The sequence below is a fragment of the Pongo abelii genome, chromosome 7, assembly GCF_028885655.2.
Source record: "Pongo abelii isolate AG06213 chromosome 7, NHGRI_mPonAbe1-v2.0_pri, whole genome shotgun sequence".
Classification (NCBI taxonomy): domain Eukaryota; kingdom Metazoa; phylum Chordata; class Mammalia; order Primates; family Hominidae; genus Pongo; species Pongo abelii.
The window spans coordinates 146420474-146447727 of record NC_071992.2 but is presented as its reverse complement, the minus strand read 5'-3'; the positions used below and the strand labels follow the sequence as shown (position 1 = coordinate 146447727).

General features: G+C 47.3%; 1 protein-coding gene across 18 annotated transcripts in view; it reads left to right on the top strand.

Annotated features, from left to right (window-relative positions):
• The window catches only part of ASAP1 (ArfGAP with SH3 domain, ankyrin repeat and PH domain 1), a 389931-nt gene extending 375354 nt beyond the window's left edge, over positions 1–14577 (top strand). For all 18 annotated transcript variants that reach the window (XM_024251018.3, XM_024251022.3, XM_063726810.1 and 15 more), the window contains 3 exons: positions 5893–6383; positions 8864–8986; positions 11895–14577. In XM_024251018.3, the coding sequence (XP_024106786.3) occupies positions 5893–6383; positions 8864–8986; positions 11895–11969 (689 nt within the window). In that variant the 3' untranslated portion in view covers positions 11970–14577. The remainder of the gene's footprint in view (positions 1–5892; positions 6384–8863; positions 8987–11894) is intronic.
• The last annotated feature ends 12677 nt before the right edge of the window (positions 14578–27254 follow it).

The window sequence follows — 27254 nt, the reverse complement described above, 5'->3', positions numbered from 1 at the left end:
GTCAACTTGGAAAGATAAGGAGGCTTTGGCAGAGTGAGCCAGGCCGACTCAATAAACAGTGCTGAAGAGAATGCTAAGATGCAGCTTTGGTAAAGGGCCTGTACCCAGACCCAACAGGGCCTCTTCACAATTTTAATACAAATAGAGGCTGAAGTGGGGGGCAGTGGCCCTCAGTCTTGGCTGCTGAGGCTCAGGGCACACCTGTGGGATTCTTACAGCCCTCTGAATTTACGGAAGTTCTCTGAGGGCACTTGCAGTTTACATCAATGTACTATGACTGCCCGTGCCTTTAGATTAGGGCAAAGTAAAACATGTTCTGCAGTGTAGTTGATAGGTATAGGAACTATTCTAAACACCCATCAAATGAATGAATGAAAGAAGGAAGGAAGGAGAGAGAGAAATAAAGAAAGAAAAGAAATGGAAGGAAGGGAAGGAAAGAAAGAAAGAAAAGAAAGAAATAGGCCAGGTATTATGGCTCAAGCCTTTAATCCTAGCACTTTGGGAGGCTGAAGCGGGAGGATCACTTGAGTCCAGGAGTTCAAGACCAGTCTGGGCAATGAAGTGAGACCCTGTCTCTATTTAATTAGTAAAATTAACACCACCCATGTCCTGCCTGCAGGAGGCAGGTGGGCTGTGCTATAACTGATAACACCCAGTGGAAACCAGTCTCAGTACAAGCCTGTGAGATGAGACAGGGTGATTGGCTCTACCCCTAATTAACTTCAAATCCAGAAATGACTGAGTCATGGCCATTGTAACAACACCTGTCCTTAATAACATTTGGTATATGGGCAAGGGGAGATTTTATTGGGAAGGCAAAGGAAATACCTCTGTCATTCTTACTAATCTGTAATGAAGCTAAATTGTACCATGATTGTATCACAATATGGTGTAATACTGGGGGCGTTGGTAAGGTTCAGCTTCCTCATGTAAATAAGCCTTAGGATAATACTGATACGATCAGATGTATTGGGAGTTTGAGTTGAAGCCCCCTCAGGATGGAATGCCTGTGGAAAATGGCCCAAGAAGGAACTGGATCTAGCTAATCATCAGCTGATCTCTGTGCAAAACAGCTCTGCACAAGTTTATCGTAAGGTCCAATAGCAGTAGACCAAGGCAGGAAAGAACAATGAGGCTAGTACACGATTATGAAAGTGTTTGTATGACTTCATAGGACAAATTAATTATTTCTTTAAATGCATCCCTACCCACACTGGCTTCTCCAGATTTTAGGTGGCGGCATTGCTGTAACTGTTTCATAAATGCTACAACAAATGTTCTGATAGATACATTTGTTTTGGTATAAGGGATCTGTGGTTGAAAACCAAGGAATGGCTTATGGAGCTATAGATATATATGTATTGGTATCCATCCACAGTTCCTGGTTCATAGTGTCCACATCCCTTGTTACAGTCTTTGGTTGTAATGCTGGATGTGTTAGGCCTCAGGAAACAGAATCTCTCCTGCCCTCCTTTATGTGCCCCAAGGCAGGACTCTGATCTTTTCCCATCTTGTGGGTTTGAGATCCTCCCCTAAGATAGTCCTACTCTATACCCTGGGGGAAGGAATGCTGACGTCATGAAGCTGCCATTAAAAACCCTAGAGAACTGGGTTCAGGGAGCTTCTAGAAAGCTAAACCCGTGGAGGCCAACAGGAAAGTGAAGAAGAACTCGCTCACGTGCAGGGAGGGCAGCACACCCCCAAATCCTCAGGTTCAGAAGCTCCTGTGCTCAGGACCCTTCCAGACCTCGCCCTGTGTGTCTGTTCATCTGGCTGTTTATCCTTTAAAATATCCTTCTTAGGGTCAGGAGCTGTGGCCCTGAGAAGGCTCAGACCTGTAATCCCAGCACTTAGGGAGGCCAAGGTGAGTAGATCACTTGAGCCCAGGAGTTGGAGACCAGCCGGGCAACATATTGAGACCTTGTGTCTACAGACAATAATAAAAACAAAAATAGCTGGGCATGGTGACACAGGCCTGTAGTCCTAGCTGCTTGGGAAGCTGAGGTGGGAGGATAGCTTGAGCCTGGGAGACCGAGACTTCAGTGAGCCGTGATTCTTACACACACGCACACACACTTCTTAGTAAACTGAGAAACTTAGGTAAGTGTTTCTCTGAGTTCTGTGAGCCACTCTAGCAAATTAATCGAACCCAGGAGGGGATTGTTGGAACCCCAGTTGAAGCCAACTGGTCAGAAATTCCAGAGGCCTGGACTTGCGACTGGGCAGGAAGGTGGGAACATTCTGGGGGACTGAGCCTCAAGCTATGGGATCTAACGCTGTCTCCAGGTAGATGGTGTCAGAATTGGATTGGAGGACACCTGGCTGGTATCCACTGCTTAGTGGTGGGGTAAGACCCCCACACATTTGGTCACAGAAGTTTTCTTCTGTGTTGATGATCGTTGTGGTGTGAGAGTAGAAGAAAAAGCACGGTTAGAGGAGCAAGTTTTCCCCACCCAATGTCTCACAGGCTTCTCCACTTAAAACTGGAATACAGACTCCGACTCCACTCCAGACTGTTCCTTCCTCAGTGTCCCCGTCTGTTAAAGACAGTGTCATTCTTCCAGGTGTTCAGGCCTTAAAGCCTGAGAGAGGTGCTTAGCTCTTCCGTTTCTCTCACACACCACATCCTGTGCTTGCACAAATACTGTTTCTTCCCCCTTCCACATCTATTTAAAACTCAGTCACTTCTCATCATCTCCACCGTTGTCACCTAGGATCAAATGAGCATCATCCCTTGTCTGGACAGTTGGAGCCTCCTACCCTGTCTGCCTGGAGCCTTCTAACCTGGTCCTGCAGTCTGTTCTCAGCAGAACACTGGAGCCTTCCACATTCAATCATGTCACTCCTCTGTCCTGAACCATCTGGTGGTTCTTCTCTCAACCCCCACCTGATATCTGGTGTCCGAGCCTCCTGCACATTTTTGACCCACTCTTGCCATATCAGAGTGGCCTTCCCTGACCACACCCTCCTTGGTGGTCACTCTCCTCCTGCCCACCCAGCCAGCACTCTTTTCTCCCTTCCCCTGCTTATCTGCCCTCATCCTCTGGTAACTCCATGTTTACTTGTCACCCTCTGGTAGAATGTGAGCTCCCAGCAGGCAGGGCCCTAGTCCTTTCCATCTGCTGTGTCCCAAGTGCCTGAAATGGTGCTGGGCCCAGCACATGCCCAGCAAACAGGGGTGGAATGGTAACCCTTTTCCTGTAAGTCTGAACTATCCTTGGGCTAGGACTTGACCATCCCTTACTCACTTCGTGACATGGGAGGCTCCACGGCCTCCCTCGGTATCTTGGAAGATGGGGAGGATGGTGATATCCACATCGCCGGGCTCTTAGGAAGATGAAGCTACGTCATGCAGCAGGTCTCAAGAAGGCCAATCTCCTCTCCTTCCCTGCCCTGTGGTCCCATCTCTCTCCTGCCCAGAGTTGAGTCACCTGGGCCAGTGTACCCTGAGGCCCTGGCCAGCCTTGCCTCTTCCCCTCAAGGGTCTAAGACTGGTGCCAACAGTCACATTGTCACACCAAAGCCAGGAGTGCGGAGAGAGGATGTGGGACAGGGTCTAGATACCTGAAGCTGGGGACAGCATGGCCGTGCACATCTCTACTAAAAACTTAAAAATTAGCTGAGTGTGGTGGCACATACCTGTGGTCCTAGCTACTCAGGAGGCTGAGACAGGAAGATCATTTGGAGCCTGGGAGGTCAAGGTTGCAGTGAGCCCTGATTGCACCACTGCACTCCAGCCTCAGTAACAGAGGGAGACCCTGTCTCAATAGAACTAAAAAGAAAAATAAAATAAAAACTACCTGAAGTCTTACCACCCAAGATAACTGATGAGTTAGAATATATCTTTCATCTTTTTTTCTCTACTCTTTTTTAAAGTTTCTGTGTAAGCTAATATTTTTCACATAATAAAAACATTTTCATGCTATTAATTATACAACAGTATAATTTTTATTGGCTACATATCATTGTCATTTGTTGGTTTGTTTTTTGAGACAGAGTCTCACTCTGTCACCCAGGCTGGAGTGCAATGGCACCGTCATAGTTCACTGCAGCCTTGGACCCCTGGGCTCAAGCGATCCTCCAGTATCAGTCTCCCGAGTAGCTAGAACTACAGGCATGTACCACGACACCCGGCTAATTTTTATTTATTGTCCGTACAATCCCCTGCATTCAGATGAGTGGCATTTTTTTCATTATAAGCAGTGCTGTGCCAGATACTCTAGCACAGACATCTCAGTGTATGACTTTGATCACAGTTTTAGGATAAATTCCTAGAATTGGAGCTGCAGGTGAAGAGGCCGGGGTGTTTTGAAGATTTTCCATGCCTGGCACTTACAGTTTCTCTTGCCCCATCAGTGTGACTCACAGCCAAGGCCTTTCTAGCCCCACCACCTCAGGGATTCCCCCTAGCTTTTTCCCTCTTGACTGCCTGGCTTAGATTGTTTCTTAGCCAATTTCAGGCTTCCAAGAGAGGAACGAGATTGACGTAAATTAACTTTTAGAGCCAAGCTACCTCAGCAGAAGCTTAGGGACCAGCCTGTGAGCAGGGTGCCCCTTGATTTTGACTTTTTTAGAGATATGACTAGACAGGTCATGAGCAGAAACAGCCCCAGTACAGACTGTGACATTTACAACATGAGGTTTATCTGTTTCTTCTCCTTCTTTAAGAATGTCTTTCTGAATACATTATATTTTTAGGATCAAATTCCTAGTGTGAGTCACTCAGTGTGCCTTAGTCAGCTGTTTCCTCCCTGAGTGCATGCTGTGTGCTTGGCCCTTGTGCCAGGAGCCAAAGTTACAAAAATGAGTAAAACAGGAGTGTAATACTGTAATAGGGCCTTAAAGAACCCTAACAGTGATGGTAGTACTACTACATTAATGCTTACAGCCTGCCAGGGCCTGTCAGTAAATTCTCTGCATATATTAACCCATGTAATCTGCATGCCAACCCTTTGAAGTAGGATTTTAAGAGATGAGTAAATTGCAGCACAGAGAGGTTGTGTAATTTGCCCAAATTCACACAACTAGTAAGTGGTGGAGCTAGAATTGGAGACATGTCCATAGTTTTCTAAGTACCAAGAGCTGTACAAAGAGCTATGGGAATGGGTCAACAAATTGATACATTTCCTAAGCTGTGCATACTGTGCAGCCATTAAGCAGAATAAAAATAACTGATTTGGAACTCTCTTAAACATATTAAGTGGGAGAAAAGCAAAGTTTCAGACAATGTATGTATTCCTTGTATGGTTTTTAAAAGACATAGCACATGCATGTGTATCACCAAAATGTAACAGAGGTTAACCCGAGACAGGGGCACAGAGTAGAAGAAGCCTTTTGCTGCTTCTCTTGTATACTGCATGAATCATGTAAAATGGGAAGAAATAATAATAAATTATGATACAGCTATAGAATGGAATAGAATGCACCATTCAAAATTACATACAACTAGTAAATAATTTTTAATAACATGACAAATACTGTTGCTAAAATGGTATTAGATAAAAGCAAGTAAAAGTTATATCTATAGAAAATATATAGGAAAATTAAAAGGAACTATATAAAAGAATTTTACATGGCTACATTTAGGTGTTAGGCTTAATAACTGTACTTTCCGATTCTCTGCAATCTGTTTCTATTTATCTTTTTTAATTCTGGATGAAGGTAGACATCCTGTTCTTATATAATTGAAGCATAAAATCGTGAATTGTAATGCTTTCCAGGCTTTCAAACTTTGTCTTTGTAAAACTGCCTGGGTGGGCCTGGCCCCTGAGTTCATCCATTTCAGGTGCTCACTCTAGGTCAGTTCCCTTCATGATGATGGTGCCTCTTTTAGGTGACTGACAGGAAAGCAGCCCTTCCCACCAATGACCCTGTTTTTGATTGCTTCCACAGTGGCACTAAGGAAAACAGATCATCTCTCCCTAGACAAAGCCAACATCCCGCCCGAAATCTTTCAGAAATCGTCACAGTTGGCAGAGTTGCCACAAAAGCCACCACCTGGAGACCTGCCCCCGAAGCCCACAGAACTGGCCCCCAAGCCCCAGATTGGAGATTTGCCACCTAAGCCAGGAGAACTGCCCCCGAAACCACAGCTAGGGGACCTGCCACCCAAACCCCAACTCTCAGACTTACCTCCCAAACCACAGATGAAGGATCTGCCCCCCAAACCACAGCTGGGAGACCTGCTAGCAAAATCCCAGACTGGAGATGTCTCACCCAAGGCTCAGCAACCCTCTGAGGTCACACCGAAGTCACACCCATTGGATCTGTCCCCAAATGTGCAGTCCAGAGATGCCATCCAAAAGCAAGCATCTGAAGACTCCAATGACCTCACGCCTACTCTGCCAGAGACGCCCGTACCACTGCCCAGAAAAATCAATACGGTGGGTGGGACCAATGTTCAGGCCCTTAGGAACCCTATTCCGCACTTCGCAAGTTGGTGGGAGGGCGAGTGCTCCAACTTACACAAGAAAAAGTGAGAGCTTGCTCACCTGACCCTTATGTGTTCTGGTTCAAGCATGATGGTGGATTGGAGCCTGTGGGTTACGAACTCAGGCTTTAGGCTCCGGCAGGCAGGCTTCAAGACCTGGCTTCAGTGCCTAACATAACTGCACAACCTTGGCAAGTTACTTTCTCTGAGCCTTACTTTCTTCACATACAAAAAGGAGCTAATACAATATCTGAGCTCACAGATGATTAAATACAGTGACAAATGAGCAGCACTTGGCTGGCACCTAGACCACTCAGCAAGTAGTCACTCTTACCTAGGAACCTTGAGGATGAAACTTTTCCTTTCCTGAGGGTCACGAGAAAGCAATTTTCCTCTCGGGGTTCTGGGTATTTTCTCTCTCTTTTTTTTTTTCTTGAGAAGGGCTCGCTCTGTCGCCCAGGCTGGAGTGCAGTGGTGCGATCAGAGCTCACTGCAGCCTCAGTCTCCTAGGCTCAGGTGATCCTCACCTCAGCCTCCTGAGTAGCTGGGACCACAGGTACATATCACCACGCCTAGCTTTTTTTTAATATTTTTGGTAGAGATGGGGTTTTGCCATGTTGCCCAAGCTGGTCTTGAACTCCTGGGCTCAAGCACTCCTCCCACCTTGGCCTCTCAAAGTGCTGGGATTACAGGCGTGAGCCTCTGCGCCTGGCTCCCTGAGTATCTGCTAAGTCAGACTTTCTCACTGCAGCTTCCTAAAGGAATTGGAGATAAAGCTCTCGATAGAATAGAATAGAATAGCATAGAATTTTGTAGAAATCTCATATTCTGTCATTTTCATGAAATGTTTCCTACTCTGTATCCAAAAGTTCTCCCATTGCACATGGCAGCTCTACCCCCCTCACGTTCTGTTATAAAATGTTACAGTACCCAGCACTTTGGGAAGAGGCAAGTGGATCGCTTGAGGCCAGGAGTTTCAGGGCTGATCACACCACTACACTCCAGCCTGGGTGACAGAGCAAGACCCTGTCTCAAAAAAATTAAAACGGGGCTGGGTGCCCCTCTGTAATTTCAGCACTTTGGGAGGCCAAAGTGGGAGGTTCCCTTGAGCCCAGGATTCATGACCAGCCTGGGCAACATAGAGAGAACCCATCTCTATAAAAAATAAAAATTAATTAGCTGGGCATGGTGATACATGCCTGCGATCCCAACTACTTGGGAGGCTAAGGCGGGAAGACTGCTTGAGCCCTGGAGATCGAGGCTGCAGTGAGCGTGATCATGCCACTGCACTCTAGCCTGGGCAACAGAGTGAAACCCCGTCTCAAAAAAAAAAAAAATTTAAATGTTACAGTAAAAGTGTGTCATATCAATACTTAAATTAAGAAAAATAAAACCCATCTTCCTGTAGGTTGGAGGCTGCCGTGTCTAATGGTGGATACTTCTGCTATTCAAAAGGGAACTCTCCCATGACTCCCAAGCACCACTGATGCAAAATTTTCATTTCATGCTACACACTATATAGTTTTATTATGTCATTTAATCTCTGTGTTATAAATTAACACACTGCAGGCCTCTCAGTTGCTCACGCAGTCACTGCCACAGTTCTGCCAGGCTTCTCCAACCCACCCGCACGGCCCGGAAGGGAGCTCGGAAAGCAGCTGGAACTATCAGGGTGATTAAAGGAGAAACTAGGGGACAGAGAGGAAGAGGCACTCCACCCAAAACATTTAAAGAGACAGCTTGCTTTTTTTAAAATTGCCAATTAGCCAGGTGCAAAACAAAAACCCATCATTTAGAATGTGATACCTCTATTTTCACTTTTCTATTTGCAAAGAACTGGAAGTTCAACAAATAAATGCTCAAATCAAAACTGATCAAAAATTAAAACTGTTTTAGGAACTGCATAGACTTCTCCGAGCCCCAGGCCGATCCTGCTGTGTTTAACCAGCATGTACTGACTTGCTGTTTTGCATGAGGGGACTGACAAATTTGTTTATGCTGCACATTCATTATGCAGAAGCTGCACATTTTGCTTTACGTCATGTTTCCTAAAAATGTTTTTAGACTCTGCTGTCATTCTGCAAGCTGATGTGGGTTGGGGGGGCTACAGAGTGCTTGATGTTTTTTGGTGAAGCTCAATTTTGATCCCTACCCATAGTGTTTGCTTTCTGGTGAAAATAACTTGATGATGCCCAGTCACCAATGCAGGGCCACCCTGATGATGCGGGGAGAGGAAGGGCCTGCGGTTAAGAGTACACAGTATGCTGGGCACCTGGCAGACACTCTTCTTCCCGCCCTTCAAGGGTGAGGAAATCAAGGCTCAGCGAGGTTAAGTTACTTGCCAAGGTCAACCATTTTACAAAGAACCACTCCTCTTTTTTTCCATTCAGTCCATTCTTTCAATTAAAAACCAATTTCTTTCTTAAATTTAAGGGGAAAAATAAAGTGAGGCGAGTGAAGACCATTTATGACTGCCAGGCAGACAACGATGACGAGCTCACATTCATCGAGGGAGAAGTGATTATTGTCACAGGGGAAGAGGACCAGGAGTGGTGGGTACGTACAAATATCCATCCACTTCATCCGTACATTCATACAGCATGCCTGGGCAGGCACCACATTGGAGCCTACAGACAGTGCAGTAAAAGAGGGCCCTTGAGCACAAGGACCCTGTCAGCTGCATCACTCACCCAAAAAGCCATTGCATTTGGTGTCTTTTCTATGTCACACACTATTACATGCTAGAAAAACAGCCGTGGAGCTGGCCGGGCACAGTGGCTCACGCCTGTAATCCCAGTACTTTGGGAGGTCGAGGCGGATGGATCACGAGGTCGGGAGTTCGAGACCAGCCTGGCCAGCATGGTGAAACCCCGTCTCTACTAAAAATACAAAAAATTAGCTGGGCATGGTGGCACGCGCCTGTAGTCCCAGCTACTCAGGAGGCCAAGGCAGGAGAATCGCTTGAACCCGGGAGGCAGAGGTTGCAGTGAGCCGAGATCACACCACTACACTCCAGCCTGGGTAACAGAGCAAGACTCCGTCTGAAAAAAAAGAAAAACAGCCATGGGGCTTTGAAGACAGGTCAAGAGAATTAACATTTGTATGTACTTTACCTATGGTATCATGTAACCTTGTGAGTTGTAGGCATTTTCTGATTTTTCAGATAAATACTAAAGCGGAAGAAAGTTGAGCATGTTGCCTGTGGTCCTTCAGCCAGTAAGCAGGCTAAGTCAAGATTCCAGATCGGCCCTGACCCCAGAGCCTGTATGCTTTGCTCACCATTCCACACTGTCCCCAGGCTGGGAATCAGAATGCCCGAGTTCCTGCTCAGGCTCAGCAGTTGACAAGTCCTCAGACTCAATTCTTAATCCAGTCTGCAGTTCTTTCTTTGTCAAATAGGCCAAGACACCTTCTCCACGTAATTTTAGGAAAAGATTAAATGAAAATATCTATGAAAACTCCTTTTACATTAAAACCTGCAGCTGAGGCATCAGGAGGGAAAGACATCAGCATCCTCATAGGCCCTGCTAGGTATCCAGGCTGTGAGTGACCTGCGAGGGCAGTCCACACATCTATTGATTTTCAGGTTGCCAGGGAGTAAGTCTCCCAATGGGAACTGTCAGGCCAAGGTGCAGTGAATAAGCCACCTCTTCTGCTCTCCTTGTTGATCATTTCCTGACATCAAGGTGAAAATTCCCCTTCCTTGGCAGCCTGAGCCCCGTCCTGCCAAGAGGGACTCAGTTCTGTCTGCCAGGAAGGGACCTGAGGCTCACAGTTGAGCCAGCAGTACCTAAGAATGCCCAGAAATACATATGTATATACATGTGTGCACACACACATAGGCATGGGCACACATTCACCTTTGACTTTTCTTCCTTCAGGCCTAGACAGTGACCTCACATTCTTAATCACAGCTGTAGGGATTTTGTTTGGACTCAACTGGGGCAATTTTGCCCTCCAGGGACATTTACAATATCTGGAAATATTGATTGTCAGGACCTAGGAAGGGGGTTGCTACCAACAACTAGTAGATGGAAGCCAAGGATGCCACTAAACATCCTCCAGTACTTAGGGAGCCCCCACAAGCAAGGATGCCAGTAGCACCATGGTTGAGAAACTGGACTGAAGGGATCAGCCTGGGGAAGCCCAGGGGGTGCCTCCAGCCTCTGTCAGCAGAGTGGGGCCAGCCCCTGGCATGAAGCCTGTCAGGGAGTCCACTTCGTCTCATGATGAGGAGGTGGGCTCTGAAGCCCCCCACGTGAATCAGTGACTAGCTCTATGAGCCTTGAATGAAGCATGTCCTTTCTGTAAGCCTCACTTTCCTCTGAAAAATAGGACATGATTAATCGTTTCTCACAAGGATGTTGAGGAACTCACTTTGTAATCTGTTAATATTATTATAATCAAGCAGTGATCATGTTCTTTGCTAAGCAACTGATGACTACAGCAGAGATACCTGCGGGGAATGGGAAGCTGTCATTGGTGTCCCTAGCATCATTCCTAGGGGACATTGTGTGTGCCACCATTACGTGCCTCGCTAGATGTAAAGATGGTGCCACACACACATCCTAACTGATGTGAAATTCACAAAGACCTCACACATGCACAATGCCAACTAAGACCACATGCGGTGGGTGGGCAAGCCTTCAGGAGAGCTGTGCAGGCCTGGTTGACTCTGTTCCACTCTTAAAACCACCTTCCTCTCTATCGATTTGGCATTGGAAGCCAATATGCACGATTTTGTTTTTTCTATTGAAAGCCCATTACATGATTCTCTTTAGTGCAATCAATACTAATCTAATTGAGGTAATTAGAAAATTTTTACAGGTAACTGGCTTACAGGCCAGTGCAGCAGACAATAAAATGGCCATTCGCCACCATCAGTCTCAAACTTTCACAGTATTCTTCCTCCACGGTAACCAGAAAACAAGTGATAGTACATAGCAGCCTTCTCAGATGCTTTTTTTTTTCTTTTTTAAATGTATCACACAAGCCTGGAAAGAAGGGATTTTTTTTTTAGCCTCACTTAACAGAGAAGAGGCTTAGCAAGGTTTGTGTGAGGTCACCCAGCTGTAAAGGCAGCCAGGCGTCCTGGTTCAGAGCAAGGACTCCAGAGCCCCACACCTGTGGGAGAGCATGTCACCTCTCTGGGCCACTGTCCCTTCATCTGTAAAATGAAGATTGTAAACTGTATAAGAAATATCCACCTCAGGGGGTTGCTGTGTGGGTGCAGCAAGATCCATGTAGAATGCTGAGCATATTGGAAGTTCTGTCATTTGCTCTTTCCTTATGTAGTTTATGACCGTTAAGCTCCCTGTAGTTCACTAAAGGGTGGGAAGAGGGGTAAGCCTGGGATTCCACCGCCAGGTCTGTGGGCAGACTAGGCTGGGCTCTTACCCACTGGGCTTGTCATGGGGTCACTGCCTGCTGCCTCCATCCTGACCACTCTCTTTTCTCCCTGCAGATTGGCCACATCGAAGGACAGCCTGAAAGGAAGGGGGTCTTTCCAGTGTCCTTTGTTCATATCCTGTCCGACTAGCAAAACGCAGAACCTTAAGATTGTCCACATCCTTCATGCAAGACTGCTGCCTCCATGTAACCCTGGGCACAGTGTGTATATAGCTGCTGTTACAGAGTAAGAAACTCATGGAAGGGCCACCTCAGGAGGGGGATATAATGTGTGTTGTAAATATCCTGTGGTTTTCTGCCTTCGCCAGTATGAGGGTAGCCTCGGACCCGGCGCGCCTTACTGGTTTGCCAAAGCCATCCTTGGCATCTAGCACTTACATCTCTATGCTGTTTTACAAGCAAACAAACAAAAATAGGAGTATAGGAACTGCTGGCTTTGCAAATAGAAGTGGTCTCCAGCAACCGTTGAAAGGCATAGAATTGACTCTGTTCCTGACAATGCAGTATTCTCAATTGTGTTACTGAAAATGCAACATTAGCAAAGAGGTGGGTTCTGTTTTCCAGGTGAAACTTTTAGCTCCATGACAGACCAGCCTGTAGTTATCTGTGTACACAGTTTACAGCTACAAAAACCTACTTTGGTATTTATTACAGAAAAGTGCTCAGTTAAATGTAAGTGTTATTCCTTCAGCAAAATATTCACTGACCCAAAACTCTTTGTGGCATTTTACAGTGCACACAGCCTCATGCAAGTTTAGACAAGTGGATTTATACTGTCTTATGAGTGCCCGCCCCTGATATATTACCTCATTATGCAAAAATAACATATCTTTCATGACTATTTTGACAAAAGTTTAAAACACATATGAAGTTCAACTTTCAGGAACCAAGGACTGCCAGAAAATATTAGCCTCTACATTATGCATGCATTTAGAAGCTTACCTGAAATCTGCCTTTTATAAAGGAATAGTATGGATAAGTGGAATTGTACATTTTTTAAACTTCATTGCCATTAAAGCAGAAATTATAAGGTTGCAACAATATTTGTTTCTAATCATTGGCTTTCTCAAGAGTATGGATTGACATATTGTGTTATGAATGCACATCCCTCAGATGTGTTGAAGCATCCATTGCATCCATTTTTTATTATTTTCTTAGTTTTGTTCTTGGACAAATTTAAACTTTTAAAAGATTATTCAAGATGAATTTAAAAGTCAACTCTTCACACAGTTTCCCTACTGTATGTAGAATCCAGGTGCTGAAACCAAGTGTTTATTTTCCCATGCTCTTTGTTAAACCCCAATTATAGATAATTTTTCCAGTCTTAAGCTCTGTCCACCTTCAAGTCAATTCATAACCAAGTTTTTGAACGCTGCTATGAATTGCACTGTGAAAAGCACTCTTCCCTCTCAGTTTTCTTTTCATCCCAGCCATGTTTATCAGATCCTTAAGAACATTGTATTTCAGTCTTTTACATCAGTCTGAATTTTGGAAAGGAATACAATAGTTGTACTCCACAGTCAGTGGAACCGTTCCCTGAGTCCGAGGCTCATGTGTCATTCTGGCACTACATTTGCTTAAATTGCTATTTTGGCAACAGCACAAAAAACTAATATTTTTAAGCAGAGAATCTTGGCAATGAGTGAGAGATGTTAATTTCACAGAAGCACAACTCCCAACCCAACCCTTAGGAAAAGCCCTCTTCCATCGTTACAGTGCTCAGTGAATATTAATTTAGTTCTGCTTAAGTGGTTGCTATACAAACTTTGAATAGCCACCTAATAAATAAACCTTGCATGACAAACCTGCAAAATATTTTATCAGCTGTTATTGGAAAGTGATTTTAAGCAATTGCTTCCTCAGTGTCAGGGCACATGTGAATTTCCACACCAAACAGAGCATGAGGAACCAGTTGACATGCTGGGTTGTGACTGGCAGCTTTAGCAGCCTCGGTACTGAAGCCACACCAGTGTCACGATGGAAGTCAGCATCTGAGGTTGCTCAGTGTCCCGGTCATTCATTTACACATTGTAACTTGCATTAAAGAGCTATTCTTTTTTGTGGCCTAGACTCTTTTCACTGATCTCAAAATAAACTGGTTTTTTTTCAATAAAAAAAAAAAAAACTTAAAAGCTGCATGTCTAAAATTACATGGAGTTAGTGTCTATTCTTTTTCCCCTTTTGCAGCAACTTACACAGCATTTTTAACACATTTTTTTTCTAGTTTTTTGTTCGATTTTGTTTTCCATCAGGAATTTGAATTCTCTCTAACCCAGCTTACTGTGGGACATAGGAAAACTCAGTAGAAATACCTTTGGTGATCTTGTTGAGTTTAAGTCTGATCTTGATCTTAAACTCAGTAAGCCACTATCTGCAATTTTGTACATTATATAGTATTTTGAAGATATGGAACCTTATGAAAAAAAATAGCAAATTAGTTCTTTTTCCCCCAGAGGGGAAAGTTATGTTCTGCAAATAGTCTGTGTCTTATTTTACTGTTGAACAGCAATTGCTATTTATTTTTTTATTGCCTAGAACTTCAACATGTTGTATAGGAATCCTGTAGTGCCACTAGTTAAATGCCGAATTCTCATCTGGATGTTACCATCAAACATCAGTACACTTGTCATTTCACATGTGTTTAATGTGACAGTTTTTCAGTACTGTATGTGTTAATTTCTACTTTTTTTAATATTTAAAATTGCTTTTAAATAAACATATTCTCAGTTGATCCCAAACTTCTGAAATCAGGCCATTTTGTGAGTTGGTCACTACCCTGCTGACAGGAGGGAATCAAGGCTTCCTCTGGCTGTGCTTTCGGGTATATAGATGACACAGGTCACTCCAACCCTTGTCAGAGATCACTCTGGATACATAAAAATATGTGGCACTTGCCCCGGCTTACAAACTGTGGGCCTTTGGCCCCTTTCTGTCCTCCACCTTCTGCCTTCCAACTCTGCCACGTCCACTTGTGCGCCTGTTGGTGTGAACAGGGCAGGAAGAAGGTGGAGGGGCACGAGGCTTACGTGTTGCCGTGTGGACAGCACTTGTGTCACGTAGCTGTCACGGCTAGTACTGCCACGCAGCGGAACAGACCTGGCCCAGGCACTCTGCCTGCATTAATCCCCTGAATCCTTAGCAAGCCCAGGAGAAGCGTGAACCCCTCAGCTTTACAGAGCTTACAAATGAGGCTCAGAGGCATTCATTCACACACAGGAGACGTGTGGCTTGTAAATCACTAAGGTGGGAGTGCGCACAGGTGGTTCTGGCTCCAAGGCCATCCTTGGGATTCCCACTGCCTGGAAGACACTCTCCTTTATGGAGAACCGCAGCGGCGGAAAGCAGGCCAAGACTGCGGCATGGAGGATCCCGAAGTGCTGGTCTCGGCATTCCTTCTGTCATCTTTCATGAAAGCTGGTAGACATGGCTGGGCACGGTGGCTCACACCTGTGTTCCCAGCACTTTGGGAGCCCGAGGCGGGTGGATCACCTGAGGTCGGGAGTTTGGGACCGGCCTGGCCAACATGGTGAAACCCTATCTCTACTAAAAATACAAAAAATTAGCTGGGTGTGGTGGCGCACACCTGTGATTCCCAGCTACTCGGGGGGTTGAGGTGGGAGAATTGCTTGAACCCGGGAGGCAGAGGTTGCAGTGAGCGAAGATCACGCCACTGCACTCCATTCTGGACGACAGAGCAAGACTGTCAAAAAAAAAAAAGTTGGTAGACGTAATGTGCCTGTTCACAGCCCAAGACAAACCCTTTAAACACCGTGCTGCCAGAGAAAATGGGCTTGGGCATGGAAGCCAGCGGCTTTCTATCGGGTTATTTCTGGGAAAAGCTAACATAGTGACCTGGATGATCCAGGGAGAGGCAAAGCCAGCTTTTTATCTGATGACAAAATGTTCTTTCACATTGGCTGTATGTGGTTTTAAGCCTGGAACAGTATCTGTTTGGAACTGACGCCCCCCTTCACCATCCTCTGACTGTTGAAAGCAGCCCCTCCCGTATCCACCAGCCCCCGACAGCCCAGCCTCCAAGGTGAGGCCAGGAACTGGAGGCTTACCCCTGTCTCTCCACCTCAGGTCCTTTGAGGGCTTACTGTGCTTGGGCCCATGTTTCCTTTACCTGCGTTTAGTCTTTGGCAGGGTGCGTGACACCGTTAGGCACATTACCACAGTTGAGTGATGGGCAGCCGTGTGGACCCAGGTCCTTGTGGCCCCAGCCACAGCCCCCTACTCTCCACACCCTTTTTCTTCTCCCTTCCCCTAACCTTGTGCCCATTTCTCGTATGTGTTTTTCTCTTTTTGTGTTTTTTTCTTTTTGTGTTTTTTTCTTTTTTGTAGACAGGGTCTTACTTTGTTGCCCAGTCTGGCCTTGAACTCCTGGGCTCACATCGTCTTCCCACCTGAGCCTCCCAAAGTGCTGGGATTACAGGCATGAGCCACCATGCCCAGCCTAGCTCCCCATTGGATACTGTTTCAGGCTTCAGTGTGTGTGTGTGGCAGGGGTGCAGTGGTGGTGGCGATGATCATTACTGAGATCATTCAACCTATTCTCCTCTGCCCCCCATGTGTTCCCCTCTGCCCCCCATGTGTTCCCCTCTGCCCCCCGTGTTCCCTTCTTCCCCCCATGTGTTCCCCTCTGCCCCCCCATGTGTTCTCCTCAGCCCCCCATGTGTTCCCCTCTGGCCCCCCCGTGTTCCCCTCTGCCCCCCATGTGTTCCCCTCTGCCCTCCATGTATTCCCCTCTGCCCCCCATGTGTTCTCCTCTGCCCCCCATGTGTTCCCCTCTGCCCATGTATTCCCCTCTACCCCCCATGTGTTCCCCTCTGCCCCCCATGTGTTCTCCTCTGCCCCCCATGTGTTCCCCTCTGCCCTCCATGTATTCCCCTCTGCCCCCCATGTGTTCCCCTCTGCCCATGTATTCCCCTCTGCCCCCCATGTGTTCTCCTCTGCCCCCCATGTGTTCCCCTCTGCCCTCCATGTGTTCCCCTCTGCCGCCCATGTGTTCTCCTCTGCCGCCCATGTGTTCTCCTCTGCCCATGTGTTCTCCTCTGCCCTCCATGTGTTCCCCTCTGCCCCCCATGTGTTCCCCTCTGCCCCCCATGTATTCCCCTCTGCCCTCCATGTGTTCCCCTCTGCCCCCCATGTATTCCCCTCTGCCCATGTGTTCCCCTCTGCCCCCCATGTATTCCCCTCTGCCCCCCATGTGTTGTCCTCTGCCCCCCATGTGTTCCCCTCTGCCCTCTATGTGTTCTCCGGCCCCGTGGAAATCTGTGATTCTCCCCCTTGTGCACTCTGTGGGTAATTTGGAGTGAATGGGCTCACATCTCTAGCAGGGGTGTCTGAGCATGTGTCCCTCCCACAGAGGCCTGGCCTCTCCAGCCAGCTGTCTGGGATGGAGGTGAAGTCCACTAAATTAGGTCACCTTACTCTTACACACCTGAGGCTCACATAGTCCACAAGCATTCCATTTTTGTCTAGACAGTGCCAGGCCTTTGGTTGCAAAGACAGCCCCATATTCTGTCCCTGAGAAGCGGAGAAACACAGGTAAGTAATGATGACTGTAGAGTTCACCTGGCAGGGAGCTGCCTGAAGAAAGGAACGTAGCTCATCCTAGGAGCCTGCACAGATGGAGCTCCTGCAAAGCTGCTGGGACGGGGTGGCATCCCTGTAACAGATGGAGCAGACAGGAGAAGGAAACGGCAGACTGAAGGCAGGCAGGACCAGCCCCAAAGTCCCTGTGCTGTGCTGAGGAGCACTCTGTGCAGGCAGATCCGTGGACCACCGGCAGCTCATCATACTGAGGCCTCCACGGGGGCTGAGCACCAGGCCAAGCGCTTTAGCAGCATGATTGCAGTTCTCTCAGCAGTACTGTGAGGCAGGGACTGTTACTTTCCCCGTTCACAGATTAGGAGACTGATGCTCAGAGCAGGTGAGTCGTGACTTGCCAAAAAGCCAAGTCACTCATGAAGGGTGGAGGCAAAAATTTTGAGCCCTGACATCAGGGTTCAGCCATGGAGCTCCTGGCCACAACCCTCTGCTGCCTCTTGGCTGCTGCTGGTCAAAGCTGGCCTGTCCCGGCCCTCTGCCATTAGTTCAGCACCAGGGAAGGGTGAACCATGAAGTGCAATGAAGTTCTGGATTGGGAAATTAAAGCCAGAGGGCCCCACAGCGAGCATTTCTCATAACATGTCATGGACAGCCACTGTGCACTTGGGAGCTAGAGGTGGAGCTGGCACACAGGGTGACTTGGTGCACATACAATGTGAGTGACTGAAAAGAAAGCAGAGTGTGCGTGTCTGTGTGTGAGCACAGCAGCCTGTACACAAACACTTGAGCTCCTGAAAACCGGAATTAAAGCTCAGATAAACAGCTGTTTTGCAAAATCTTACCACACAGCAAACCCTAGTCTGAGGCTCAGGAGGCCAAAACTTTCACCTTCTGCAAAACTGCCAGGGGAGAAGCCTTATTTGGGTTCACTCTTCAACAGAACTTAAAACTTTATAGCTCTGAGAAAATTTGAGGGCACAAGATGGCAAATGTGTCACATGCACACTGGCCTAAAATATGTTAGAGCCAGGTTTTCACATTTTGGCAGCATCACCTGAGGTCCCCGGTGCCAGCAGATTCCAAGTCTCAGGAAGGGCTTGAGAATCTGCATTTAGCCAGCGTCCCTGGGTGGGGTACTCGGGTCGCTCCTGGGCCACCTTGAATCCCTGAGACTCTGGAACTGACACCACAAGGGAGAATTACCTGGAATCCATACAGGGGCCCCTTCTAATAATGGAGAGAACCCTCATCCTGGGCTCAGTACTTGCAGAACTACAGCTCTTTTTCCTGCTATGTTAATTAAGATGCAGTGAAAAGAACACAGAAGCCAGGTAGTGGCTCATGCCTGTAATCCCAGCACTTTGGGAAGCTGAGGTAGAAGGATCACTTGACCCCAGCATTCGAGACCAGCCTAGACAACATGGTGAGACCTCATCTCTATGGAAAACTTAAAATTAGCCGACGTTCTGGTGCACACCTGTGATCCCAGCTACTCTGGAGGCTGAAGTGGGAGGATTGCTTGAGCCTAGGAAGTCAAGGCTGCAGTGAGCCATGATCGCACCACTGCACTCCAGCCTGGGCAACAGAGCAAGATCCTGTCTCAAAAAAAGAAAAGGACACAAGTTGGAGTCTGACAGACTTAGTTGACCTTCTGCTTTGGTCACTTACCAGCAAATGTGCGCAACAGACATTTATTGAGACGCCCACGTGTGAACAGCCATCTCTAACCTCAGGCACATGGCTTGAGCTCTGAGCCTCAAGTTCCATTAGATGTGACACTTAGCTTGGGAGTCTGTGGGCTGGAAGGTGGAACAGTGCTCAGTGACCCGCCGAATGCTGTGTGACCATCTCTATAAAGCTAGACACACACTGTCCATGCCCAGCCCCTGGCTTCTCCGTGCAGTGTGAACCGGATGCAGGGCCTGGGACTTTCATCAACTGCAGCACAGCTTCTGTTCATCCCTAAGGGTGGCAGCTTGGTAGCCTGGCTGGGCCAGCCACAGCCATTTGTTACCTGGGTCCAGAGGGATAGGATCAGGGGAGGGTAAGAGTCTGGACTTTGAAATCAGAAAACAATGTGCTGAGCCTTAACCTCTTCAAGCCTGAGCATTTTTCCTTTGCCCAAATGGGATAATGGTAGTCTTAGTATCATAGAATTAGTGTGATAAATGACATCACCGATGTGACAGTGCATGTAACATACTTGTCTTACTGCCTAACACATAGTGGCACAGAATACTAATCCTTAGCACTCACCACTTCAAAAATGATGAGAACTTCGCACGCTGACCACCATGTGCAAAATAAAAAGAATAATGACTAGAACTTTGAAAACCCCTCACCTTCCCCAGTGACAAGTGATAAATTAGAGACATAAACCTCCTCCATGCTTGACCTGCAGTTGGTGATCACAAGAGTATTTCTTGAACAAGTGAACACATGAAACCGGTCAGAAATAACGAGCAGAGCCCCCGCTGTTGAAAGGGGCAGAGTCCGGGGAGTCACATTAGCTGCTCTCCTTTCAAAAGCATGGGCAGCACCCACCCCCAACCGAGGGCCAAAGCCGGGGAGCCTCTGAGCCACAGTGGCTCTACTCACTTACACTGCATATTGCTGACTCCCACCCGGGAAACAGGCTGCTTGACAATGGACCTCTTTTTATGGTGCATTAAGCCGCTGAACAAAGATTCCCAAGAATACATTGTCTGAATGTGCAAGCCTGGTTCCTGCTCAGCTGGAAGCACTTAGAAACGTCAGACACCGAGACCACCCTGGCTGGCTCCACCTCCGGTTACCAGCTACTTCCCTATCTGAAGCTCCTTTTATGGCTCTGCCACCCTAAGTGAGCTCTGAAGATGGAGGAACAGCGGTGCCCTCAGGGTTACCCACCAACTAGTCCCAGTGGCCTGGGGTTTACTTTCCCATGCAAAACCCAGGCCCAGTCTGGTCTGCCCCAGAGTGGAAGATGCCAGAGTGGTGACACTGCTTGCTTGCAAGGAAAGGGAAGTTAACGGCATGGGACAGGAGGCAGAGAACAGGAATAGAGTCAAAGTGAAGTCAGCTACATATCTACTCAAGCTGAACATACTCGTGTTCTGTGACCCATAGATTCTTGAGTGGAAATGTGACATACATTGGCCAAAGACATGCACTAGAATGTCCGTAGCAGTCCTGTTTGCAACAGTAAAACCTGCAGGTTACCCGAATATCCACCCACAGTGAAATATATAAATACATATAAATTGGGGACTATTCACACAATGTATTCAGTAATGAGAATGAGCACTCTATAACCACATGCAGCAACCTGGATGAATCTCATAACATTGCGTGCAAGAAGCCAGACTCAACAGAATTCACTCTTTGATTCCACTTAATGTAGAAAAATAAGCAATCTGTGCAATTACAAGTCAGAACAGACGTGGCGCAGTAGCTCACACCTGTAATCCCAGCACTTTGGGAGGCCGAGGCGGGTGGATCACCTGAGGTTAGGAGTTCGAGACCAGCCTGGCCAACATGGTGAAACCGCGTCTCTACCAAAAATACAAAAAATTAGCTGGGCATGGTGGCAGGCGCCTGTAATCCCAGCTACTGGGGAGGCTGAGGCAGGAGAATTGCTTGAACCCGGGAGGCAGAGGTTGCAGTGAGCTGAAGTTGCACCAATGCATAAGAGTAAAACTCCATCTTAAAAAAAAAAAAAAAAGAACAGTTGTTACCTTTGGGTAACCACTAGAAGAGGACACTGGAGGAAGGGTTTCGGGGTGAAGACACTGTTCTCTTTCTTTCTTTGGGTGCTGGTCACAAAGGTCGGTTCAGTTTGTGAAAATTCATCAAGCCATTCACTTCTAATACATGCGCTTTTCTCTGTGTGTTATCCCCACAGATAAGCTGGTAAATGTTTAACTCGCAAAAAAAAAAATTTGTTTTAATTAAAAAGCCCTTAATTGTAGCATTTGTCAATTCCTGTGGTGTAAATATTTCTACCATGGTTGATGACATGCTACCAATGTCGTGTCAGTTCTGAGATGGGCAAAGAGATATATATGATTGGTTCTTGCAAGCTCAGGTGAGCCAGCTCCGGGAGACCATTGGTTATACTTCAACAAAGAGATCTTTTGAAAAGGAAAGTCTTCTAAAATGAGAGGTGAAACTAAGTGCTGGACGGGGTAAGTTCCTTCTTGCTTGGTACCCTACTAGCACACCCATCGCCTACTTCCCCACCTCCCGTTACTCTTTAAAAAAAAAAAAACTTACCTTTATTGAGATAGAATTCATATATCATACATTTACTCATTTAAAGTGTACCTTTTGTTTGTTTATTTTTGAGACAGGATCTCTCTCTCTCCCAGGCTGGAGTACAGTGGCATGATCACTGCTCACTGCAGCCTCAACCTCCTAGGCTCCAGCGATCCTCCCACCTCAGCCTCCCCAGTAGCTGGGATTATAGGCATGCACCACCACACGAGGCTAATTTTTAAACTTTTTATAGATATAGGTTCTCATTATGTTGCCCATGCTGGTCTCAAACTCCTGGGCTCAAGGGATCCTCCCACCTCAGCCTCCAAAAGTGCTGGGATTACAGGCATGAGTCACCACACCAGGCCTAAAGTGTACATTTTAATGGTTTTTGGTATATTTGCAGAATTGTGCAATCATCATAATTTTAGAACATTTTCATCACCCCAAAAATAAGACCCCTACCCATCTCACTCCCCATCTTCCCCAACCCCTGATGACCACTAATCTCCTTCCTGTTTCTGTAGATTCGTCTCTTTTGGACGTTTCATAGAAATGGAATCATATGATAGGTGGGCCTCTGTGACCAGCTTCTTTCACTTACCATGTTTTCAAGGTTTTTCCATGTTGTAGCATATATCAATATTTCTTTTTTTTTTTCTTCCTCAAATTATGGGACAGTATTTCATTTCTTTTTAGTACCAAATAGTATTTCGTTGCATGCATATACTACATTTTGTTTTTCCGTTGATGGACATTTGGGTTGTTTCCACCTTTTTTGACTATTATGAATAATGCTGCTATGAAGTTTGTGTACATATTTTTTGTGTGGATGTTGGTTTTCATTCCTTTTTTTTTTTTTTTTTTTTTTTTTGGTAATGGAGTCTCACTCTGTCGCTCAGGCTGGAGTGCAGTGGCGCAGTCTCAGCTCATTGCAAACTCTGCCTCCCGGGTTCAGGCGATTCTCCTGCCTTAACCTCCCAAGTAGCTGGGATTACAGGCATGCACCACCACGCCCAGCTAATTTTTGTATTTTTAGTAGAGACGGGGTTTCGCCATGTTGACCAGGCTGGTCTCAAACTCCTGACCTCAGGTGATCCGCCTGCCTGGGCCTCCCCAAGTGCTGGGATTACAGGTGTGAGTCACTGCACCCTGCCAGTTTTCATTTCTTATATATACATTTTAGGAGTGGAATTGCTGGGTTATAGATAATTCTATGTGTAACCTTCTGAGGAGCTGCCAGACTGTTTTCCAAAGTGGTGACACCATTTTCCCAGCACTTTGGGAAGCTTCCCAAGAAGAGAAATCCCTCCCAAAGTGCTGGGATTACAGGCATGAGCCACTGCACCTGACCCAGAGCATTCTTAATGGCTTATAACTGCTTTTTTTCTTTTCACTTTTTTGATCATAACTGGTCAATGATCATATGCTTTTAGTAGAGGAAGCCTGAAACTGCTCTCTTAGGGCAATGGAGAGGGAGAAAGGGCAAAATATCACTGTTTTTGCTTTTATTATTACTAAAGCAGAGACAAGCAGAAGTGATTCTCAGCCTGTTGGGCCAGTAAGAAGTTTGCCATCAGCTGAAAGCAAGAGAAAGTGTCGTTTATTTGTCTCCTGTCTAGGGGAAACAGCCTTTTGGCCCCAGTAAGGGGTTTCAGTCTCCCCCACAGCATCACATCTGCCACCCCCCAGCCTGATGGGGAGTGCTGCCTGGGCAGATGTGCCGGGAGCCTTTGGGCCTAGTCTGTTCCGGGTTCTGCCACTCTGATGACACCCACAGCCATGCTTTGCTTCCAAAGTCAGGTCGCACAGTGGCCTGGGGGAGAAGAAAGGGCCAGGCCGGTGTTAGGTTCTAGAACAGTGGGTCTGGCACAAGGCCCAAGGGTGAACTGTGGGTTTAAAAATAAAAATGAAACTGTTCTAGAAGTTCCTCATTATTTCCCCTCAGGCCCTAACAGTAAAGTCACTCCCTTCCATGAGTCAGGCTGAGAAATGCTGATACCATGATAACACATCACCTCTACCCAGAGAATCCTCCCTGTGAGGCAGGATTCCTGGGGCTCAGACACACCCCGGCTGGCGAGGTGTCTGCTCCTCCTTGTTCCCATGGTGCCCCAGAGGAGCCAAGGCCAAGAGGAGCCAAGCCCAGAGCAGGTACCCTGACGCTACCCTTCCACCTCTGCCAAGCAGACCCATTAGTCCCTGCCAAATCTCGGAGTCTTTGCTTTTCCCATTACTTAACCTGTGGGTCTCAAACTTGAGTGCTAACGATGCAAACCCTGCACCCCACTCTCAGAGACTCTGAGTCAGCAGGTCGGGTGGAGCTGGCGGAGGCCCAGGATTCTGTCTTTGCAGATTCCCCCAGGTGATTCTGACGTGGGTGGTCACAGACTGTCCTTTGAAAAATAACATTTGCACATTTTGATTTTTTTTCTTAAAGCAATATGTGGATATTAAAGCAAAAAAAAAAGAGGGCTTAGATGGAAATGGGCTGGATCCTGGCCTGGCCTCTGCCACTGAGTCCTGTGAGGCCATCAGGCCATGTTTTTCTCACTTGCTTTAGCCTTTCCCTCATCCCTGCAGCACCTCCTGCACAAGCCACTTTCTTTGTTCCCTCCACACTCCATCAGCACCTTGTATAACCTTTGGCAAGTTGTGGGGCTGAGGCCATGACCAGATGTTGAGCTTGCTAGGCATGGCCTGTGTGTGCCCATCGCATGCTCTCTGCAGTGATATGCACAGCAGCTCCTCAACATCTTTAAAACCTGACCCCATGGCTGGGCACGGTGGCTCACGCCTGCAATCCCAGCACTTTGGGAGGCCGAGGTGGGCAGATCACTTAGGAGTTTGAGACCAGCCTGGCCAACATGGTGAAACCCCATCTCTACTAAAAATACACAGATTAGCCGGGTGTGGTGGCACACGCCTGTAATCCTAGCTACTCAGGAGGCTGAGGCAGGAGAATCGAGAATCACTTGAACCTGGGAGGCGGAGGTTGCTGTGAGTCGGGACTGCGCCATTGCACTCCAGCCTGGGCGACAGTGAAACTCCTTCTCAAAAAGAAAAAAAAATAGATAAACAAATTAAAAACCTGACCCCATCCTACCAAAAATACACTGAGAGAAGAGGTGAGAATCACAGAAGCCATTCTCTTTCCTTCTGGCCTAGGAGAGGACATTCAAAAACAACTGATACCTCATCCAATTGGTATTGCTATCAGTATAATCCTATTTGTGCCTGCACCCAATTAGGAGGGGAAGAAGGAATGAATAGGGGCAGCCCTCCAGGACAGCAATGGCAGGAGACAAACTGGAACCTGACTACTGAGATCACCCACCCCCAGGACTGCTGAACCAAGATGCGGGGATGCGGCCTGGGCTGTGGCCCTTGCTGGGTGCCTATAGCCAACTGGATGACCTTGAGCAAGCCTTTTCCCCTCTAAGTTTGAGTTTCTTCATCTGGAAAACAGAGATTACATAGTTCTGCCTAGATCCTGGCACTGTTGGGAGCATGTGTGTGTGTGCATGTATGTGCATAGATGTTCTTACGTGTGTGCGTGCACTTGTGCATATATATATATATATATGTATGTAAGCTTTTTATTTTTTTATTTATTTTTTTGAGACGCAGTCTTGCTCTGTCTCCCAGGCTGGAGTGCAATGGTGCGATCTCGGCTTCCTGCAAGCGCCGCCTCCAGGGTTCACACCATTCTCCTGCCTCAGCCTCCCGAGTAGCTGGGACTACAGGCGCCCACCACCACGCCAGCTAATTTTTTGTATTTTTAGTAGAGATGGGGTTTCACCGTGTTAGCCAGGATGGTCTCGATCTCCTGACCTCGTGATCCGCCCGCCTCGGGCTCCCAAAGTGCTGGGATTACAGGCGTGAGTCACCGCACCCAGACTGCTTTTTTTTTTTTTTTTTTTTTTTTTTTTTTAAGATGGAGTCTCCCTCTTGTCGCCCAGGCTGGAGTGCAGTGGCGCAATCTCAGCTCACTACATCTGCCTCAAGGGTCCATGCAATTATCTTGCCTCAGCCTCCAGAGTAGCTGGGATTACAGGTGCCCGCCACCACAACCGGCTTATTTTTGTACTTTTAGTAGAGACGGGGTTTCACCATGTTGGCCAGGCTGGTCTCAAACTCCTGACCTCAGGTGATCCGCCCACCTCGGCCTCCCAAAGTGCCGGGATTACAGACATGACTACCGCACCCGGCCTGTGTGTAAGCTTTGAACATGGTAAATCACTATTCTATTAACGAGCTGATTCCTCTTCCCTGACTTTCTGGAAGGTGGATGTCTCTCGTTGCTTTCCTGGCTGCTCTGCTGTATGTAATGCAGCCCTGCAGGAAGGTCGGGAGCTAGGGGGCTTTCTTCTCCACTCCAACGAACCCGTTACGTTAACTCCCCTCTGATGCCCTGGGAATGCTGGGTCAGGGTTTCAGGACACAGTGCTCCCCCATGATGCAGAAAGATACCCATCCTGGCACCTTCCTAGGGCTTGTCTGACTGACAGCTTCAGGCACCTGCTAAAGAGGAGGGCTGCAGAAGGATCTGCTAGTCCAGGTAGACCAGAGGCAGCCGCAGCCACTGAGAACACGCACTCAGGAGTAGCCCTTCCTGACCTTAGGGGTCTCTGGGTCCAGAGAGCTCGAGTGACCTGCCCAAGTGTTTGTTAAATACTATTTTCCAGGCACTCTTCTAAACATTTCAAATACCTTAATCTGTGTCAATCACAAAGCAGCTGTATTAAATAGGTTCTATTAGCATCTCCACTTTACAGATGAGGTCTCGGGGGCTTAGAGGGTGTCATTTCCTACGACAAATTACTGCGGACTTAGTCATTTAGAATAACACAGATTTACTCTCTTCCTCTTCTGGAGGTCAGAAGTCTAAAACCAAGGTGTTGGCAGGTCTGTGTTCCTTCTGGAGGCTCCAGGGGAGAACTTCCTTCCTTGGCTTTTCCATTTTCTAGAGGCTTCCTGTATTCCTTGGCTTGTGGTACCTTTCCTCTGTCTTCAAAACGTTTCACTCCAACCTCTGGCTGCCTGGTTTCCTCTCCTTTTTCTGACTTTGACCCTTTCGTTCCCCTTCATAAGGATCCCTGTGATTACATTGGGTCCACCCAGGTAATTCACGATAATCTCCCCATTTGAAGATCCCTCACTTTCCCAAAGTCACACAGCTAGAGCGTATGTCTCGGGCAAGTGTCGCCCAGGTGGCTTGCTCCCTCAAACCCCTTGTGACTACAAGCTTGTGCGCTGTGAGCTCCATTCTGGTCTCACACCCTGCAGCTGTCTCAGGCCTGCAGCAGGCAAGCGAGGCTGGCTCCTGGCTCCTGGCTCCTGGCTCTGCCCTTGGCCGGTTTCCCTACCCCACACTCACCAGCCAGGGGCGGGGGCAGCCCAGCCAGCTGACTGCCTGCAGCAGGAATGGATGAGAAGGGAGGCCCAGGTGGCCCCAGGTAGCCCCCAGGAGTCACAGCCTTGCCCTCACCACCAGCTCTGTTTCTCTAACCGACTTAGGCTTGGAGCAACCTGTCCTTATACCTGGAGGCCCATCTTTATAGTAGACTGATAGCCATTTCTCCTCTGAGAGCCATTTTTTCTTTCTTTTTCAGAGACAGAGTCT